Source organism: Coccinella septempunctata, chromosome 9 (assembly GCF_907165205.1).
Source record: "Coccinella septempunctata chromosome 9, icCocSept1.1, whole genome shotgun sequence".
In the NCBI taxonomy this organism is placed as follows: Eukaryota; Metazoa; Arthropoda; class Insecta; order Coleoptera; family Coccinellidae; genus Coccinella; species Coccinella septempunctata.
This window is the reverse complement of record NC_058197.1, coordinates 1605837-1629141: the sequence shown is the minus strand read 5'-3', so window position 1 is coordinate 1629141 and position 23305 is coordinate 1605837. Positions and strand designations below refer to the sequence as shown.

Here is a 23305-nt window from a genome sequence, read left to right as displayed (position 1 = left end):
TCGTTTCTATTGAAGACGATGAAGAAAGTAGTAGATAACAACATAAGAACATAGAATCTGGAGAATACACCAATTCACAAATGCCAGATGGCCTACAGGACGACCGATCAACAAAAACTGCTCTGTATGACCGTATGACTCTATAGCTAGGTTCCTGGTCCCTCGGGAACTGAAGGAAATGTAGAGGCAAATACACTTGCCTCTAGCAACAAGGGAAGTTGACGTTTATTCATCCAGTGGAATAAAAAAATTTTAATTCACAAGTGAAATGAGATGACATAAGCATAAGCGGATAAAGCGATACCTTTCATGTCAATTTATAAATCCGATAATTCTCTGGAAAGTGTTATCGTTTGATTTTTAATTGAAGTGGAATGAAATTCACGTGAGAAATAATTTTTTTTCATTCGAAAAAATAATAATGACAATATCAGTCAAAAGAACACCATAAGGGCACTTCAATCTGACCTGCTATTGCTCTAGACACAGAATCCAATTATTCACCTAACAGACTTTCGGGATGACCTTGGAGCCTAGGAAGCTAAATCATTTCAGTTGTGCAAATACAACTAGGTTTACTTGTATACACAGTTGCCAGATTTAGGACGCAACATTATGCGTCGTGTGAAAGATGTATATTGACTGTATATCAGTTTTTATCATTTGAAGCGCCCCCGAAGCGGAATTTGCGTGAACTAAAAATATACTTTAGCTTTCATGAGAAGCACTTTACTGCGTCTGGAGATATGTTTTTCAACATAGAATAACTCTTTTATCAAAAGATGAATGAAATCTATAGTTGTTCCAAAGATAGCTCTCGACGTCCTTCACGATTTGCGACCACCCCTGTCGTTGAATCCCTCGAAATACCAGAGAAACCTCTGAAAAACAATGCTGCGTCCGGTATACGGACGCAGTATTATTCAGGACGCAATAGTGTATGGCCCAAAGACAATGTATGGACGCAACATAGTATGCTGGATAAATATATATATATATATATATATATATATAAATAAATTAGTTTTATCGGGTATGTGGTCTAATTACAAGTAAAACAGCCAATAAGTTCTGTATTTATCTTTACTTCTCAATATTTCGTTGACAGTTGTCAACTTCTTCAGGAGAAACTGCAAAATAATGAAACGTGAAAAATAAGACAAAAACATAAAACGGCATTACTTACAAGATGTACCAAAACATTAATCAATAATATCGACTGCAATCAACATTAATAATGACAAATTTCTCAGAAATCAGCTTAAAAAACATGAAAAATCCCCAGTCATTATACATTACATAGCTAACGGTGGAACGATACTACGCTGTAGGCACAATACGCCATCTCATGAGAAGACAACAAAAAGAAGACACAGAACCATCTATGTTTTAATTTTCAAATTACTATAAAATATTCAAGAGGTCACTATAAATCGCACTCATACGGTCCGTGTCCGATTTAAAGTTCACTGCATTTTGCTGCTTGCCAATCTGTAACATTTCGAGGAATAACCTATTTCTGTAATTCGAATCTGTCTCCAACACTCTGATATCATCAAACCCGAAAGCAAAACTGTGCCCAGTTTCTTGGCAGTGTCTAACTAAAGCACACGAGTTCTTTCCAATACGGCAATCACTTCTATGTTGAGTGATTCTTTGTTTCAACCATTGTTGCGTTTGGCTCACGTATCAACCATCACAATGTTGACATGAGATCTTATATACTGCATTAGTGCATAATTCTATTGGTGTCTTTTCCTTGGTCCTCGAGAACAGGTCACCTACCTTCGTTAAATTATATTTGGCGAGTTTGATGTTTTCAAATTTGTTCAAAACTCCTATAAGGTTGGGTGTCAAATCTTTAACGAATGGAATCCTCATGAATTTAAAACTGTTTGTTTGTTCAGTTGTTGTTGTCAACCTTGATTCCCTATTGTGTATCAATCTGTTAAGGGTATTTTTAGGGTAACCGTTATTCTGAAAAATCTCAAACAACCTACGTAGGTTCTTTTTCAGCAATGATTCATCTGAGATATAGCATACTCTATTTTTTAATTCTTTAATCATGTTTATTTTTTGATTATAAGGGTGCTGGGAGTGAAAATTTATGAATCTGCCCGATGCAGTGGGCTTCTGGTACCAATCCAGAAGAATCCTATTATTTTCACTCCTAATTACTCGAGTATCTAAGAAGGGTAGGCTGTTATCCCTTTCAACTTCCATAGTGAATTTCAAATTTGCGTTAAATCCGTTGAATGTATCCAAAATGAATGCTGTTTTATCCGCTGGAATTGCACAAAACAGATCGTCAACAAACTTGTAAAAGAAGGGTATGTGGAACCAAATTGTTGGTAAAATCATGTCTAATAGATAGTCTAAGATGATGGTTGCCAAAATGGCGCTCAACGGTGACCCCATTGGTGTGCCGAATATTTGCTCATAAAATTCACCGTCAAAGATTAAGTATGCGTTGTTGAATATGAACTCAATGATCTCAATGAAGCTCTCCCTGCTTAAGGTAGTGTGGGGTTTTATCAGATCCCAGTTTTTTCGCAGAATTTCTAATATGAGATCCAACGGGATATTCGTAAAAAGGGATACTACGTCCAGTGAAATCAGGATATATCCTTCTGGCAGGGTTACATCCCTCATTTTGTCAACAAACGCAAACGTATCTTTAATGTTATATTCATTTCTATCATGGAATGAAACTTTCAAGATGTCAGCGATGAATTTTGAAATCTTATATGTTAAAGTATTGACAGAACTTACAATGGGGCGCATAGGTATGTTCTCCTTATGAATCTTCGGTAGGGTATAGAGTTTCGGATGGGCAGAATTATATATTGTCAAGTGTTTTAGTTGTGGGTCAGTTATTTCCTTCAATCGGTGTAATCTCCTTAATAATTCATTCAATTTCTTCTGTGCAGCTGCCGTAGGGTCCCTCCTCAAAGTTCTGTAAGTCCTTTCATCAGCAAGAAGGACTTTAGTCTTTTCGATGTAACCTTGCTTGTTCATGGCGACTGTGCTGCCACCTTTATCCGCCCTAACAATATAAAGTTCAGGATTATTCTTCAGAAATTTTTGTGTTTTCCTAAATAATCTTTGTAAATGAGTCTGCTTGACGCCGTCTGATCTATGATTGAAGTTTGTTATGATGTTAGTGGTTTGTGCTCTGGTTATATCTCTCTGTTCTTGAGGAACCTCACTCAAAATATTTTCCACGTCCATCAACACGTTTTTAATTAATGATCTTTTGTTAATGTATCCTACACTAAAGTCTGGACCCAACGATAAAAAATCAGACACATCCCTGGGGATCTCTATATCAGACAAATTCCTAAACCAATTTGAATTGTCTTGAAACAGGACGTTATCTCTTAACTGGGCTCTACACAACTTCTCAAATTTGATCATGTTAACAGATTTGACTTTCTTGAATAATGTGTTAAATGACCTATTAATAGTTCTGCTATAGTCCCTGAAAATGTCATACGGCAACCTACTCACCAGACTAGATCTAAGCATCGCTATGTCTTTCTCATATTTCAAAATGTCACTACAAGTCATTTTTATCTCCATGGACAACATCTTACCACAGGTTTCTCTCACAAACCTATCAATCAGTTTAGTTGAACTGACATAACCTCCATTTTGCAGTGTATAGTTTAAATTTTTCACACTGTCACTTATATGTCTTGGTATAACTCCTGATTGTCTGCAACGGAGTAGAAAAATCCTCCTATTTAACTTCGTCGCCAGTCTTCTGTTCACGTCCGCCCACGCCTTCATTTCTTCTACCGTATCGGTGCCATAGATGTTCGCAATTTCCAGAAAAAAACCCATCTCGAATATAAATTGTGTAGTGTTCTTATCGACCATATATTATTTAAATAAATTAGTTTTATCGGGTATGTGGTCTAATTCCAAGTAAAACAGCCAATAAGTTCTGTATTTATCTTTACTTCTCAATATTTCATCAAACATCAAACTCGCCAAATATAATTTAACGAAGGTAGGTGACCTGTTCTCGAGGACCAAGGAAAGGACACCAATAGAATTATGCACTAATGCAGTATATAAGATCTCATGTCAACATTGTGATGGTTGTTACGTGGGCCAAACGCAACAATGGTTGAAACAAAGAATCACTCAACATAGAAGTGATTGCCGTATTGGAAAGAACTCGTGTGCTTTAGTTAGACACTGCCAAGAAACTGGGCACAGTTTTGCTTTCGGGTTTGATGATATCAGAGTGTTGGAGACAGATTCGAATTACAGAAATAGGTTATTCCTCCAAAATGTTACAGATTGGCAAGCAGCAAAATGCAGTGAACTTTAAATCGGACACGGACCGTATGAGTGCGATTTATAGTGACCTCTTGAATATTTTATAGTAATTTGAAAATTAAAACATAGATGGTTCTGTGTCTTCTTTTTGTTGTCTTCTCATGAGATGGCGTATTGTGCCTACAGCGTAGTATCGTTCCACCGTTAGCTATGTAATGTATAATGACTGGGGATTTTTCATGTTTTTTAAGCTGATTTCTGAGAAATTTGTCATTATTAATGTTGATTGCAGTCGATATTATTGATTAATGTTTTGGTACATCTTGTAAGTAATGCCGTTTTATGTTTTTGTCTTATTTTTCACGTTTCATTATTTTGCAGTTTCTCCTGAAGAAGTTGACAACTGTCAACGAAATATTGAGAAGTAAAGATAAATACAGAACTTATTGGCTGTTTTACTTGGAATTAGACCACATACCCGATAAAACTAATTTATTTAAATAATATATGGTCGATAAGAACACTACACAATTTATATATATATATATATATATATATATATATAATTGTAGAATTTTGAGGGTAAAACGACTCGTTTTTTTGGGAGGGATCTTAAGTGAAACTCTTCATTCTTCGCCAAGCTTTCGAATTCAATTTAATTCTTCTTCGGGGCCTCTGGAATACATTGAAAATTTATTTTATTTCTACATTAAATTATTTTTATCTGTTTACTTACTGAATTTGAGGTTATGTTAAAGAAATCTGCCTAGCTATAAACATTTTCAGTAATCATCATTGAGTTACAATTTTTTGAATGCAACTACTATTTATAAAAACACTTATGAAACACAATGTTAGAAAAATTTAAAAACTAATCCGATTGTTGATATCTGTCAAGGTATAAAATTCCAAAATCCGTTCAATTTGTTAGTTTGACAGTCTGCCATTCTATGGTGTTATTCGTCGACTGGACCATCGAAGAATATTTCGTTTTCCCTTTCTTTCGATTTTTCCAACAAATAACGATAAATGGAACTTAACTTATTTGTATCCGTTTTCTTATTAATTGTATTCTCTTTTTTATTAATTTCAATCATTTCTAAAACCAATCTTTTTCGATAATTTTTTTCATAAGTGTTTTTATAAATAGTAGTTGCATTCAAAAAATTGTAACTCAATGATGATTACTGAAAATGTTTATAGCTAGGCAGATTTCTTCAACATAACCTCAAATTCAGTAAGTAAACAGATAAAAATAAATTAATGTAGAAATAAAATAAATTTTCAATGTATTCCAGAGGCCCCGAAGAAGAATTAAATTGAATTCGAAAGCTTGGCGAAGAATGAAGAGTTTCACTTAAGATCCCTCCCAAAAAAACGAGTCGTTTTACCCTTAAAATTCTACAATTATAATTTAAAAGACTCTTATAATTTAAATTCAAATATATATATATATATATATATATATATATATATATATATATATATATATATATATATATATATATATATATATATATATATATATATATATATATATATATATATATAGTTATAAAGTGTTAATACCACCTCCAAAATAGTAACTCGTTTAACGCTCTCACCTCATATATATCGCTGTCACCTCCGAAATCGGAGGTGACAACGGTTTGCCTTGTTTTTTAGCTTGTTAGATTCAGAAGGCTTCAGGGACCAACATATCAAAAAATCGTTTTGAGGTCACAACGCACCCCGTTTATGTACTGAACAATCTTTTAGTTCGAGTGTATATCACTGGCGCTAGTGTGCTGAGCTGTATATCGAAGAATTGCTGTGGGCGACTCTTTGCTCGTTAGCACCTCCGAAAATGGCAACGTTGTATTTTCAAAGCAGATGTAGACAGGCGGAATATAAGTATACGGAGGAATTAACTGCAGAGAGGCACAGCGCGCTATCTCCTCCAGAATTGCAATACAGACGGCATATCTCAACGATTTTTTATCGCATTCTTCTGTAGGGGAAAGAATCACGTGAAAGAAAACCAATCTTGGCTCTCTCGAATGGGATTATGACTGTTTATATTTCATCGTGTGTATCTATGCATCCGTTGAACTCCTTTCATATCAAGCTAAATATTCAGATGTAAATGGTGTTGAATATTCAAGGACAATGAGCCATTCCGAAAATTTTCATTTAAGAATCAAGAGAAAAAATGCAACAAATTTTACAATATCACAGAAAAGAACAACGTCGGCTAAACCGAATGTTGGACATTGTTGTGTTATTTCAGATGGAACGCTCTATATATTTTTCTTAAATCGGATGGCTCAATGATTTTGAGGAATCCTTTGCTCAGAAACATCTGTTTTATTATCGATTAGGTTTTTATTGGATTTTCCCGAAAATTTGAATAGCTTGTACCATCTCTCTGGTTTAAATTTTTTAGTGATGTGTCATAAAGAAAATTACCAATTATAACGAAACAAGTAAGATTTTGTGAAGAATTATCCAAAACAGATTTGCATTTTTCGATAGATCATACACGATGTAAGGGAAAAAATGAACAAAATTGAAGTCTTTTGAAGGGCTCGAGTCAAAATATTTTGAAATTGCAACCATATTTTTGTCAAGACATGATGAATCTACAAAATGAAGTCATTAATATAGATACATACTCGGATACATATGATTGATTGGTAAATTCCCAAAAGCTATGATGAACAGCGGACACTATGATGGAAGCATGATGAAAGGAGAAAGACAAAAGTTAATTTAAGTATTTTCGCATGAAGTTTTATTATTCAAAATAAATGATGATTCTTATAATTAACAAATCAGGTGCAATTGAAATTTTTGTTTTGGTCTTCGGAAATAACACATATTGATTAAACTTCCACTATCCAAAATAAATAGGTACATAGATAAAATAAATCTATATACAGGATATCTGTGAACAAATGCGAAGGACTAAGGGAGATGCTTCCTCAATGAAAATAAGCGGGGGTAGTTCCTTTAAATTTTTTTCCAAATCGACAGCCCTTCCAAGATACAGCTTTTGGAAAGCGATGACGAGTTTACAGTTTTTAATTTTTTGTTACAGGTTCTAAAAAACACTGAGTCATAAAACTATACATATAATGAAGCACTGAGTAGATTGGTACCAGTTTCAACTTCGGCAAGCTCGTAGTTTAGGCTGTAACTTGCTATCGATTTTTATAATGTGTCTCTCGCTTAAATTCAAAACGTTGTGTTAAAATATTGAAATTTGAGTTATTATGCTATTGTCATAGAAGTTTACGAAACTAGCAGGTCGGGGGATCCGAAATTTCGAGCCGATTCACCTTAAAAAAACATAATAAAATGAATTTCGTGAATACCGAGGCTAAAAACCACTCTTCTCCGCTATAAAAAATTAGTATTATTCCAATAATATACCGACTTAATTAATGCTACGTTGCTATTACTATAAGGCTCGGTTGTTCAGTTTAGGATTAGGCCAAGATTTAAGATGATCCTAGATTAACCTGACAGAAATGAACTGAAATGTCAAAATCAATCTAGGATAAACTATAATCCCGAACTGAACAACTGGGCCTATTCATGTAGAGTTTCGAATTTTGCGGGAATCTACTACTTTTTCTTCAAAACAACAACGGCGCAGAAGGATATGTGATCAGTCGTATTGTGAACAACGATATGCAGCGGATTACCTAAACACGAAATAAATTCTGAAATGTTTCGGATCATGAGGCTAATTGAATAAGTATCTTGTTTGTATCATTTGTTGAACTTTATTATTCTAAATATTCTTCAATGAATGAAAATATAATATCAACACACATAAGTTTTTGATTTATTCGTCATCAAATCATTAAATAAATCGTTTCTCGAAAAGTTTTGAGTCTTGAGGCAAATAGAATATTGAATTATTCACATCATTATTTGCCGAACTCCAAAGTTCTGAATGAATTAAAATCTAAACTTGACAATATACGAGATTATTTTCCCAAGAGTTTCAATGAAATCTGAAAATTTTCATCATTCTGGAGCATTCTGGATCAATAATTCTCGAATCATTCATGGAATAAATTCAATTTTATCCAATATAACACGCAAAACGAAATGTTACTCGAATTCGGCATCTTGAGCAATTCGTTCCTAAAAAGCCCGAATCAGGTAGAAAAGTTTGAACCCTTCATATCAGAATTAACACGTGTTTTGCAGTAAACAGATGCCGATTTCATTTCGGGCAATGTAACCAGCGTCGGCGTTGGGTAAACGGATGAACCAGAGTATCTGGATGAACGTTTCTCACAACAAAAAGAATTTGAATTTTCATATAACGGTGAGGGCATTTGTTTCAAAATTTTCAGAGTACAAGGAGTATACAGGGTGTTTCACGAGTAAACAGACAAATGAAAACCCTGAATAGAGGGCATTGCGCTGAGTTCAAAATCACCCCATATACAGGGTGTCCCAAAACAAGTGAATCAAACGTCACACCACGATAGAGTAAACCAAATATTATCGAATGACACCAACATTAGTTGGAAGGAAATGTACCGTTTCCAAAATAATCAGAATTTTATTAAAATACCTAAAGTTGCCGATTTTCGAACTATTTTTCTTGATAACAGGGCCAGTTTGTGAAAAAGGATATCGATTTCAAATTATATTGAACTAATATTATTGTTTAATTTCCCCCAATTGAAATTATTTTAAGTAGTTAATCGATAACCATAACCTAAGTAAATGTAAATTAAAACAATTGTTTTTCTACATGATTTTTAATACTCAGAATAAACAGGGGTGATAATATGGGAGAAAAACGCTATCCTTAATCACAAATTGGCCATGTGATTGAAAAAATAGTTCGAAAATCGGCAACTTTAGGTTAGGTTTTCTCAGAAACGGTACATTTTCGCTGAACTAATGTTGGTGTCATTCGATAATATTTGATCTACACTATCGTGGTGTGACGTTTGATTCAATAGTTTTGGGGCACCCTATATATAGGTTTCTTCGGGGTTTTTTGAAATTTCACGAATTTCCGTTTCGCTATAACTCCTGAAGTTCTCGATCAAGTCGACTGAAAATTTATATTTAGCCTTGAGTTGTTAACTTCATTGAAACAGAGCACTAAAATTCGAAAAAAATCAGGATCGGGCTCAGTGAGGCTTTACTTAACTTCAAACTCATAAAAACACCGTGTATGTAGTTTTTTAATCATAATTTTAACTTTTTTGTTATCTGCATTATTGTTGTCTCAAAATGAATTGATTTTTGATTTGCCCCACCTGTTGATCATGTTCTAGAAATAATTGTTTTGGTCAGATGCCTCTAAGGAATAGAGCACTTTATGAAAATGTATTTAGAAATTCTTAATTGATTTTTTTTCAAAGAATACTCTGTTGAATGTGTTCAACAATTATACCATATTCGGTCTTCAAAATAGTCATTCACAATGATAAAATGTTTCAAAATTGATAATACCCAAATATGGATGGAAAAACTACGCTATCTTGGAACTAAAAATTAAAACTTGATCTTCAGAATTAATCTATTTTTCTATGGACAACTAGTTGTGTGAATAAAAACAAAGAAAGAAATCGCGGGGTGTCAGATCTGGAGATCTAGCAGTCCAATGTCGGGGTCCTATCCTTCTAATGAAATGAACTGAAATACTGATAAATACTTTCGCTGGTGCATGAATATCATCAATGTTTCAATAACAAATTGTGATAAGACCAGACCAATTCATAGATTTCCATAGATCCAATAATGACTATAACGGAATCAGTGAAGAATTCGAAAGTGCATTTATCATACTTATTCGAAGTGCCAATCATTACCTTCACTAAAAGACCAAATGAGGTGAAAATTAGTTCGGAAGATATCAAGTTATAATTATTATTTTCATGATAGCGTAGTTTTTTATTTCTATTTTTGTTCATCATCAATAATAAAGCTTATTATCACTGTAAATGACTCATCTGAATAACCAGATATGCTATAAATATCAAAAACAAATGCAAGGCATATATTGAGAACGAAAAAATTCAGTTGAACATTTCCAATTCCATTTTTAGTTTTCCTCATTTGATTGGCGATCATATTCATTGTTCATCCCATTAATTAATGTGAAGTAAGAGTCAATATGCAGCGCTGTTTTTTCCAGAGGCATTTCACCACCAAACAATTATTCATTAAAAATAATCCACTGAAAAGGCATACCAAAGTTTCATTGATTTTGAGAAAATCAATGCAGATACCTTAAAAATTCAAAATTATGACGAAAAAAAAAAAAACAAAGTGTTTTGCATGAATTTAAATTTGAATATAGCCTCAATGAGTCCGGTCCTGTGTTCGTCAACTTTAAATGTTCTGTTTTATTGAAACTTGCAAGTTTAAGCGGATAATGAATTTTTAGCCGAATCCAACTAAAATATTTGGAGTTATAGCCGAACGAAAATTCGGGAAATTTGAATAAACTCCTCTGTATATCGGAAACGGAATGCCTAAGACACACTTATGAGGTGTTTTTGAACTCAGCTCAATGCCCTCTATTCACGGTTTTCGTTTGTCCGTTTACTTGTGAAACACCCTGTGTATTGAAAAATCGCAAAAGACTGATGAGTCTTAATTGCTCGATGGAGCAATTAAGAAAGGCCATTAAATCAGGTTTCTTTTGATCCTCTATGATGAAAAATGTCAATATCCAGTTTTTATTAATTAATCGAAAATCCCCAATATCTCGAAAATCAAGGCACTTTTACCAAACGTGAAATATATTTATCTGAACCGTCATAGAGTCCTCTGACCGAAGGCTCCATATTATCCATTCATTACCCCACACCCTGTATAATTATTATTATTATATCAATGTATTGAAAATAAACAGACATGAATACAATCCAGTTGTTTTGTTTGAAGGTGAAGCTCCTCTTGCCTCAAACTTCTTTTAATTATTTTGACTACCATTCACGCAAGATGATTTTCGTTGAAGAATTCAACATTCTTGTAATTATCCGTTCATTTCTTCAAGAGATACCCCTTCCCCACCACCTTTGAGTATTCAACTCAATGCTAACACTAAACACTGCATCAAATGCATTTCATCTTCGGGTTGATTTTTTTGAATTCTACAACTGATGTAACGTCTTCAATCTTCAGCAAAAGAAGATAAACAACAGTAACTCTCTTCAAGCTACTGATCACTAGTATTTTCCATGTAAATAAATAGATTTGGTATGTCTTCAATCAGTTTGTATCAACGTCAATTTTGTTCGTTACATATTTTCGACTTAATATTTTCCGAAGTTATTTGACATTGTGATGAAATACGTAATTACTGAGAGTCTCACGTAGAACGGACTACGTAGCACTGATTTAAAACTCAAAAATGTTTTGACAAGCGTCTTAAACCAACATTTTCGTACCATACAGAGTATCCAATTTCCATGGCCAATCCAGTGCTGAAATAAAACTGAATGAAGTATAGAAGGTGAAAATAAAACGTATATCTTTGTTGATTCATTCAGGAAAAACATTTCAATGGAGTTCCTAATGTCGTGAATATAATGCCCAAAAATTAGATTACTATTTAATTCCAGAACAAATTCGGTAAAATTGTCTTCGGAATTAATCTTATATGTCACGAAAAATTTCATTGTCATGTATAATTCATTTTGGGACCTATATGGTATTAAACTCCCCTATCGGACGAAGTATCAGCATATTTATTCAAAACTGTTGATATTCATGAAGAAAAGATAAAAATTTCTGTCCAAATTCATTTATACCGAGATCACGAACCATATCAATCAATTATAAGCGTATGAAGTTTATTAATATTAGTATCGTTCTCGAACTATTTACAGGTTTCAATATGTGTGAATGAATCGGAAGATTCTATATATGAGTATATAATATATGAGTAGAATTCAAGCTGCTGCACCTTTTGTCCTCCTAAAATCTGGCAACGTTGCGGGAGGTGAGAGCGCACTACTAATAAGAAATATATGCGGAGGTAGTAAGGTCTGATTCGTTTGATGAAAAATTTTTCCATAAAAATCTTTTCCCCTCTTTAGGTACCCCTGTTATTTACCTTCCCCTCTACATATATAAACAGAAATTATTCCAATTACTCAACTCCTTCACCCGGAGGTCAGGTCGCCCAATGAACTTAACGGAGGTCACACCGAACTACGGGTTCATATATATATATATATATATATATATATATATATATATATATATATATATATATATATATATATATATATATATATATATATATATATATATATATATATATATATATATATATATATATATATATATATATATATATATATATATATATATATATATATTTGAATTTAAATTATAAGAGTCTTTTAAATTATAATTGTAGAATTTTAAGGGTAAAACGACTCGTTTTTTTGGGAGGGATCTTAAGTGAAACTCTTCATTCTTCGCCAAGCTTTCGAATTCAATTTAATTCTTCTTCGGGGCCTCTGGAATACATTGAAAATTTATTTTATTTCTACATTAAATTATTTTTATCTGTTTACTTACTGAATTTGAGGTTATGTTAAAGAAATCTGCCTAGCTATAAACATTTTCAGTAATCATCATTGAGTTACAATTTTTTGAATGCAACTACTATTTATAAAAACACTTATGAAACACAATGTTAGAAAAATTTAAAAACTAATCCGATTGTTGATATCTGTCAAGGTATAAAATTCCAAAATCCGTTCAATTTGTTAGTTTGACAGTCTGCCATTCTATGGTGTTATTCGTCGACTGGACCATCGAAGAATATTTCGTTTTCCCTTTCTTTCGATTTTTCCAACAAATAACGATAAATGGAACTTAACTTATTTGTATCCGTTTTCTTATTAATTGTATTCTCTTTTTTATTAATTTCAATCATTTCTAAAACCAATCTTTTTCGATAATTTTTTTCATAAGTGTTTTTATAAATAGTAGTTGCATTCAAAAAATTGTAACTCAATGATGATTACTGAAAATGTTTATAGCTAGGCAGATTTCTTCAACATAACCTCAAATTCAGTAAGTAAACAGATAAAAATAAATTAATGTAGAAATAAAATAAATTTTCAATGTATTCCAGAGGCCCCGAAGAAGAATTAAATTGAATTCGAAAGCTTGGCGAAGAATGAAGAGTTTCACTTAAGATCCCTCCCAAAAAAACGAGTCGTTTTACCCTTAAAATTCTACAATTATAATTTAAAAGACTCTTATAATTTAAATTCAAATATATATATATATATATATATATATATATATATATATATATATATATATATATATATATATATATATATATATATATATATATATATATATATATATATATATATATATATATATATATATATATATATCCGATGCCTCCCGGGTCTAATCACCAAGAGAGACTTCGTTTTCAGTGTGGAGAGACGACTCGCCTAATTATGCCGACGGTCCCAAGTATAACCGCCTTCTGCATCCATGTTATAGCGCTGTGAGGTAGCTGTAGTTCCTCCAAATGCGTAATAGTTTTCTTCAGCACTAGACCGTTCACGCTCATGATTAGTGGCACAATATCAACCTTTTTTAGCTTCCATAGATCTTTCATCTGCCAGGCTAGTGGAGCATATTTGCTAATTTTTTCCCCATAGGTCTTCATCATATTGTAATCTTGGGGAACTGCAAAGTCGATTATGGTGGCAGTCTTCTCATTCTTATTCCAGACCACCATATCCGGCCTATTATGTTCAACCCCCACATCAGTGATTACAGTGAGATCCCAATACACCTTGGTGTTATCATCCTCTAGTACAGGCACCGGAGTATACAAATGGTGCGGGGTGAAATGTTGGATCAGCTGTTTATTAAGGCAAAGCAGTTAGTGCACCACCTTCCCCATATTGTCGTGGCGGGAAAGGTATTGGGTTCCTGCGATAGTGGAGCATCCCGCTGACAGATGCTGCACTGTTTCCTCTGCGGCATTGCAAAGTCGGCATTTGGTTGTCTCGAGTTGCTTTTTCATGATGTGGTGGGTGTAGTTGCGTGTGGGAACCACCTGGTCCTGGATGGCAAAAATAGTTCCTTCTGTTTGTGGAAACAAGTATCCCTGTGTGAGGTAGGTATTCGACGCTGGTATATCCACATCATCTTGGTGTAAGCTTGTATAGAACCTCCCATGTAGTTGTTTTGCCTGCCATCTCTGCCTGAGCTCATCTAGCACATTTTCTTTTTCAGGTCTGTTTCCACTGATCGCTTCCTCCACAGGTGGGATCCCTTCCTGGTATGCTATCCATTGGTGAACTGGTAAGTATGTTTTATTGAAGCTCTTTCTAATATTTCTTCCTTCTTTCCAGCATGCATTCTCAACGGAGCTCAAGCCACGACCCCCCTCTTTACGAGGCAAGTACACTCTTTCTATGGCCGAGTTAGGATGAAGAAGGCCGAATTGTGTGAAGGTAGTTCTGATTTTCCTATCTATTTGTTGCAGGTCTGTCTTCGACCATGAGAGCACCCCAGCAGTATAGGTGAACGAAGGAATGGCCCAGATGTTGATCGCCATTATTTTGTTTTTTGATGAGAGCTGTGTTTTGAGGATAAGTTTTGTTCTTCTCATTAATTCAATTTTAGCATATATATATATATATATATATATATATATATATATATATATATATATATATATATATATATATATATATATATATATATATATATATATATATATATATATATATATATATATATATATATATATATATATATATATATATATATATATATGCTAAAATTGAATTAATGAGAAGAACAAAACTTATCCTCAAAACACAGCTCTCATCAAAAAACAAAATAATGGCGATCAACATCTGGGCCATTCCTTCGTTCACCTATACTGCTGGGGTGCTCTCATGGTCGAAGACAGACCTGCAACAAATAGATAGGAAAATCAGAACTACCTTCACACAATTCGGCCTTCTTCATCCTAACTCGGCCATAGAAAGAGTGTACTTGCCTCGTAAAGAGGGGGGTCGTGGCTTGAGCTCCGTTGAGAATGCATGCTGGAAAGAAGGAAGAAATATTAGAAAGAGCTTCAATAAAACATACTTACCAGTTCACCAATGGATAGCATACCAGGAAGGGATCCCACCTGTGGAGGAAGCGATCAGTGGAAACAGACCTGAAAAAGAAAATGTGCTAGATGAGCTCAGGCAGAGATGGCAGGCAAAACAACTACATGGGAGGTTCTATACAAGCTTACACCAAGATGATGTGGATATACCAGCGTCGAATACCTACCTCACACAGGGATACTTGTTTCCACAAACAGAAGGAACTATTTTTGCCATCCAGGACCAGGTGGTTCCCACACGCAACTACACCCACCACATCATGAAAAAGCAACTCGAGACAACCAAATGCCGACTTTGCAATGCCGCAGAGGAAACAGTGCAGCATCTGTCAGCGGGATGCTCCACTATCGCAGGAACCCAATACCTTTCCCGCCACGACAATATGGGGAAGGTGGTGCACTAACTGCTTTGCCTTAATAAACAGCTGATCCAACATTTCACCCCGCACCATTTGTATACTCCGGTGCCTGTACTAGAGGATGATAACACCAAGGTGTATTGGGATCTCACTGTAATCACTGATGTGGGGGTTGAACATAATAGGCCGGATATGGTGGTCTGGAATAAGAATGAGAAGACTGCCACCATAATCGACTTTGCAGTTCCCCAAGATTACAATATGATGAAGACCTATGGGGAAAAAATTAGCAAATATGCTCCACTAGCCTGGCAGATGAAAGATCTATGGAAGCTAAAAAAGGTTGATATTGTGCCACTAATCATGAGCGTGAACGGTCTAGTGCTGAAGAAAACTATTACGCATTTGGAGGAACTACAGCTACCTCACAGCGCTATAACATGGATGCAGAAGGCGGTTATACTTGGGACCGTCGGCATAATTAGGCGAGTCGTCTCTCCACACTGAAAACGAAGTCTCTCTTGGTGATTAGACCCGGGAGGCATCGGATATATATATATATATATATATATATATATATATATATATATATATATATATTTCCAGGCCGTTCGCGAGGCTGATCAAAATATATCAGCATTAAAGCTGAATGAGCCGGAGAGCAGAGATCCTTGTGTGTCTGTGGATGAGCTGATGGAACAGTGGAAGGCCAAGGCGTTACATGGTAGATATCCGGGACATCTGGAAAGTAGAGAGGTTAATAAGCAAGAATCTCTAACTTACCTTCGTGCAGGGTACCTGTTCCCGGAGACGGAGGCAAGACTAATAGCTATCCAGGACCAGGTCATGCCCACTAGGGCATACCTGAAGCACATAGCAGGAGTGGACATCCCAACAGACAGGTGCAGAAGATGCTCTCAAGCGCCAGAGTCCATCCAGCATCTGACGTCGTCGTGCTCTATTCTGGCCCCAACCGACTACCTGGAGAGGCATAACGCAATGGGAAGGATATATCACCAGCAGATAGCGCTCAAGTTGGGTCTGATCAGCGAGGAAGTCCAACAGCATTTATATAAACCGAAGATCTTATTACAAAATCAAAGGTATAAACTGTACTGGGATGCGACTCTTATTACGGACCGCGGAGTCGCAAATAATAGACCGGACATTGCACTATTTGACAAGGAAAAGAAAACATGCCTTCTGGTGGATTTTACGGTGCCGGCTGACGACAATCTCGCGAGAGCATATACGGAAAAGGTGACGAAATATGGAAGTCTGGCGTTGCAGATGAAGGAGATATACGGACTGGAAAATGTCTCGGTTCTTCCGCTCATAATATCGGTGAATGGATTGGTGGAGGCTCATTTGATAGAAAACACCGATAAGCTGTGTTTGGATAGATCAGTGATCTCGAGCGCACAAAAGCAGGTTGTGTTGGGGACAATACGAACAGTGAGGAAGGTCTTGCAAGGACTCTAGCATCGTCATGTGTCTTGGCATGTCATGCCCGGCAGATGATACGTACCCACTATGGTGATGAAAAAGAAAGAAAAAAAAAAAAAAAAAAAATATATATATATATTTGAATTTAAATTATAAGAGTCTTTTAAATTATAATTGTAGAATTTTAAGGGTAAAACGACTCGTTTTTTTGGGAGGGATCTTAAGTGAAACTCTTCATTCTTCGCCAAGCTTTCGAATTCAATTTAATTCTTCTTCGGGGCCTCTGGAATACATTGAAAATTTATTTTATTTCTACATTAATTTATTTTTATCTGTTTACTTACTGAATTTGAGGTTATGTTGAAGAAATCTGCCTAGCTATAAACATTTTCAGTAATCATCATTGAGTTACAATTTTTTGAATGCAACTACTATTTATAAAAACACTTATGAAAAAAATTATCGAAAAAGATTGGTTTTAGAAATGATTGAAATTAATAAAAAAGAGAATACAATTAATAAGAAAACGGATACAAATAAGTTAAGTTCCATTTATCGTTATTTGTTGGAAAAATCGAAAGAAAGGGAAAACGAAATATTCTTCGATGGTCCAGTCGACGAATAACACCATAGAATGGCAGACTGTCAAACTAACAAATTGAACGGATTTTGGAATTTTATACCTTGACAGATATCAACAATCGGATTAGTTTTTAAATTTTTCTAACATTGTGTTTCATAAGTGTTTTTATAAATAGTAGTTGCATTCAAAAAATTTTAACTCAATGATGATTACTGAAAATGTTTATAGCTAGGCAGATTTCTTTAACATAACCTCAAATTCAGTAAGTAAACAGATAAAAATAATTTAATGTAGAAATAAAATAAATTTTCAATGTATTCCAGAGGCCCCGAAGAAGAATTAAATTGAATTCGAAAGCTTGGCGAAGAATGAAGAGTTTCACTTAAGATCCCTCCCAAAAAAACGAGTCGTTTTACCCTTAAAATTCTACAATTATAATTTAAAAGACTCTTATAATTTAAATTCAAATATATATATATATATATATATATATATATATATATATATATATATATATATATATATATATATATATATATATATATATATATATATATATATATATATATATATATATATATATATATATATATATATATATATATATATATATATATATATATATATATATATATATATATATATATATATATATTTTAAATTCAAATATATATATATATATATATATATATATATATATATATATATATATATATATATATATATATATATATATATATATATATATATATATATATATATATATATATATATATATATATATATATATATATATATATATATATATATATATATATATTTGAATTTAAATTATAAGAGTCTTTTAAATTATAATTGTAGAATTTTAAGGGTAAAACGACTCGTTTTTTTGGGAGGGATCTTAAGTGAAACTCTTCATTCTTCGCCAAGCTTTCGAATTCAATTTAATTCTTCTTCGGGGCCTCTGGAATACATTGAAAATTTATTTTATTTCTACATTAATTTATTTTTATCTGTTTACTTACTGAATTTGAGGTTATGTTGAAGAAATCTGCCTAGCTATAAACATTTTCAGTAATCATCATTGAGTTACAATTTTTTGAATGCAACTACTATTTATAAAAACACTTATGAAAAAAATTATCGAAAAAGATTGGTTTTAGAAATGATTGAAATTAATAAAAAAGAGAATACAATTAATAAGAAAACGGATACAAATAAGTTAAGTTCCATTTATCGTTATTTGTTGGAAAAATCGAAAGAAAGGGAAAACGAAATATTCTTCGATGGTCCAGTCGACGAATAACACCATAGAATGGCAGACTGTCAAACTAACAAATTGAACGGATTTTGGAATTTTATACCTTGACAGATATCAACAATCGGATTAGTTTTTAAATTTTTCTAACATTGTGTTTCATAAGTGTTTTTATAAATAGTAGTTGCATTCAAAAAATTGTAACTCAATGATGATTACTGAAAATGTTTATAGCTAGGCAGATTTCTTTAACATAACCTCAAATTCAGTAAGTAAACAGATAAAAATAATTTAATGTAGAAATAAAATAAATTTTCAATGTATTCCAGAGGCCCCGAAGAAGAATTAAATTGAATTCGAAAGCTTGGCGAAGAATGAAGAGTTTCACTTAAGATCCCTCCCAAAAAAAACGAGTCGTTTTACCCTCAAAATTCTACAATTATATATATATATATATATATATATATATATATAAATTGTGTAGTGTTCTTATCGACCATATATTATTTAAATAAATTAGTTTTATCGGGTATGTGGTCTAATTCCAAGTAAAACAGCCAATAAGTTCTGTATTTATCTTTACTTCTCAATATTTCGTTGACAGTTGTCAACTTCTTCAGGAGAAACTGCAAAATAATGAAACGTGAAAAATAAGACAAAAACATAAAACGGCATTACTTACAAGATGTACCAAAACATTAATCAATAATATCGACTGCAATCAACATTAATAATGACAAATTTCTCAGAAATCAGCTTAAAAAACATGAAAAATCCCCAGTCATTATACATTACATAGCTAACGGTGGAACGATACTACGCTGTAGGCACAATACGCCATCTCATGAGAAGACAACAAAAAGAAGACACAGAACCATCTATGTTTTAATTTTCAAATTACTATAAAATATTCAAGAGGTCACTATAAATCGCACTCATACGGTCCGTGTCCGATTTAAAGTTCACTGCATTTTGCTGCTTGCCAGTCTGTAACATTTCGAGGAATAACCTATTTCTGTAATTCGAATCTGTCTCCAACACTCTGATATCATCAAACCCGAAAGCAAAACTGTGCCCAGTTTCTTGGCAGTGTCTAACTAAAGCACACGAGTTCTTTCCAATACGGCAATCACTTCTATGTTGAGTGATTCTTTGTTTCAACCATTGTTGCGTTTGGCCCACGTAACAACCATCACAATGTTGACATGAGATCTTATATACTGCATTAGTGCATAATTCTATTGGTGTCCTTTCCTTGGTCCTCGAGAACAGGTCACCTACCTTCGTTAAATTATATTTGGCGAGTTTGATGTTTGATGAAATATTGAGAAGTAAAGATAAATACAGAACTTATTGGCTGTTTTACTTGGAATTAGACCACATACCCGATAAAACTAATTTATTTAAATAATATATGGTCGATAAGAACACTACACAATTTATATTCGAGATGGGTTTTTTTCTGGAAATTGCGAACATCTATGGCACCGATACGGTAGAAGAAATGAAGGCGTGGGCGGACGTGAACAGAAGACTGGCGACGAAGTTAAATAGGAGGATTTTTCTACTCCGTTGCAGACAATCAGGAGTTATACCAAGACATATAAGTGACAGTGTGAAAAATTTAAACTATACACTGCAAAATGGAGGTTATGTCAGTTCAACTAAACTGATTGATAGGTTTGTGAGAGAAACCTGTGGTAAGATGTTGTCCATGGAGATAAAAATGACTTGTAGTGACATTTTGAAATATGAGAAAGACATAGCGATGCTTAGATCTAGTCTGGTGAGTAGGTTGCCGTATGACATTTTCAGGGACTATAGCAGAACTATTAATAGGTCATTTAACACATTATTCAAGAAAGTCAAATCTGTTAACATGATCAAATTTGAGAAGTTGTGTAGAGCCCAGTTAAGAGATAACGTCCTGTTTCAAGACAATTCAAATTGGTTTAGGAATTTGTCTGATATAGAGATCCCCAGGGATGTGTCTGATTTTTTATCGTTGGGTCCAGACTTTAGTGTAGGATACATTAACAAAAGATCATTAATTAAAAACGTGTTGATGGACGTGGAAAATATTTTGAGTGAGGTTCCTCAAGAACAGAGAGATATAACCAGAGCACAAACCACTAACATCATAACAAACTTCAATCATAGATCAGACGGCGTCAAGCAGACTCATTTACAAAGATTATTTAGGAAAACACAAAAATTTCTGAAGAATAATCCTGAACTTTATATTGTTAGGGCGGATAAAGGTGGCAGCACAGTCGCCATGAACAAGCAAGGTTACATCGAAAAGACTAAAGTCCTTCTTGCTGATGAAAGGACTTACAGAACTTTGAGGAGGGACCCTACGGCAGCTGCACAGAAGAAATTGAATGAATTATTAAGGAGATTACACCGATTGAAGGAAATAACTGACCCACAACTAAAACACTTGACAATATATAATTCTGCCCATCCGAAACTCTATACCCTACCGAAGATTCATAAGGAGAACATACCTATGCGCCCCATTGTAAGTTCTGTCAATACTTTAACATATAAGATTTCAAAATTCATCGCTGACATCTTGAAAGTTTCATTCCATGATAGAAATGAATATAACATTAAAGATACGTTTGCGTTTGTTGACAAAATGAGGGATGTAACCCTGCCAGAAGGATATATCCTGATTTCACTGGACGTAGTATCCCTTTTTACGAATATCCCGTTGGATCTCATATTAGAAATTCTGCGAAAAAACTGGGATCTGATAAAACCCCACACTACCTTAAGCAGGGAGAGCTTCATTGAGATCATTGAGTTCATATTCAACAACGCATACTTAATCTTTGACGGTGAATTTTATGAGCAAATATTCGGCACACCAATGGGGTCACCGTTGAGCGCCATTTTGGCAACCATCATCTTAGACTATCTATTAGACATGATTTTACCAACAATTTGGTTCCACATACCCTTCTTTTACAAGTTTGTTGACGATCTGTTTTGTGCAATTCCAGCGGATAAAACAGCATTCATTTTGGATACATTCAACGGATTTAACGCAAATTTGAAATTCACTATGGAAGTTGAAAGGGATAACAGCCTACCCTTCTTAGATACTCGAGTAATTAGGAGTGAAAATAATAGGATTCTTCTGGATTGGTACCAGAAGCCCACTGCATCGGGCAGATTCATAAATTTTCACTCCCAGCACCCTTATAATCAAAAAATAAACATGATTAAAGAATTAAAAAATAGAGTATGCTATATCTCAGATGAATCATTGCTGAAAAAGAACCTACGTAGGTTGTTTGAGATTTTTCAGAATAACGGTTACCCTAAAAATACCCTTAACAGATTGATACACAATAGGGAATCAAGGTTGACAACAACAACTGAACAAACAAACAGTTTTAAATTCATGAGGATTCCATTCGTTAAAGATTTGACACCCAACCTTATAGGAGTTTTGAACAAATTTGAAAACATCAAACTCGCCAAATATAATTTAACGAAGGTAGGTGACCTGTTCTCGAGGACCAAGGAAAAGACACCAATAGAATTATGCACTAATGCAGTATATAAGATCTCATGTCAACATTGTGATGGTTGATACGTGAGCCAAACGCAACAATGGTTGAAACAAAGAATCACTCAACATAGAAGTGATTGCCGTATTGGAAAGAACTCGTGTGCTTTAGTTAGACACTGCCAAGAAACTGGGCACAGTTTTGCTTTCGGGTTTGATGATATCAGAGTGTTGGAGACAGATTCGAATTACAGAAATAGGTTATTCCTCGAAATGTTACAGATTGGCAAGCAGCAAAATGCAGTGAACTTTAAATCGGACACGGACCGTATGAGTGCGATTTATAGTGACCTCTTGAATATTTTATAGTAATTTGAAAATTAAAACATAGATGGTTCTGTGTCTTCTTTTTGTTGTCTTCTCATGAGATGGCGTATTGTGCCTACAGCGTAGTATCGTTCCACCGTTAGCTATGTAATGTATAATGACTGGGGATTTTTCATGTTTTTTAAGCTGATTTCTGAGAAATTTGTCATTATTAATGTTGATTGCAGTCGATATTATTGATTAATGTTTTGGTACATCTTGTAAGTAATGCCGTTTTATGTTTTTGTCTTATTTTTCACGTTTCATTATTTTGCAGTTTCTCCTGAAGAAGTTGACAACTGTCAACGAAATATTGAGAAGTAAAGATAAATAC

At 33.8% G+C, this 23305-nt stretch overlaps 2 protein-coding genes across 2 annotated transcripts; one reads left to right on the top strand and one right to left on the bottom strand.

The window, feature by feature from the left end:
- Positions 1 to 1689: 1689 nt before the first annotated feature.
- LOC123320947 lies at positions 1690 to 3846 on the bottom strand. The gene has a single exon (XM_044908445.1). The coding sequence runs from the start codon at positions 3844 to 3846 to the stop codon at positions 1690 to 1692; it is 2157 nt and encodes a 718-aa protein (XP_044764380.1).
- Positions 3847 to 20532: 16686 nt separating this feature from the next.
- Positions 20533 to 22689, top strand: LOC123320946. The gene has a single exon (XM_044908444.1). It carries the CDS (start codon positions 20533 to 20535, stop codon positions 22687 to 22689), a length of 2157 nt encoding a protein of 718 aa, XP_044764379.1.
- The last annotated feature ends 616 nt before the right edge of the window (positions 22690 to 23305 follow it).

Excerpts from the sequence above, each read along its gene's own strand:
- LOC123320947 (XM_044908445.1), bottom strand. The coding sequence starts at position 3,846 with ATGGGTTTTTTTCTGGAAATTGCGAACATCTATGGCACCGATACGGTA.
- LOC123320946 (XM_044908444.1), top strand. The coding sequence starts at position 20,533 with ATGGGTTTTTTTCTGGAAATTGCGAACATCTATGGCACCGATACGGTA.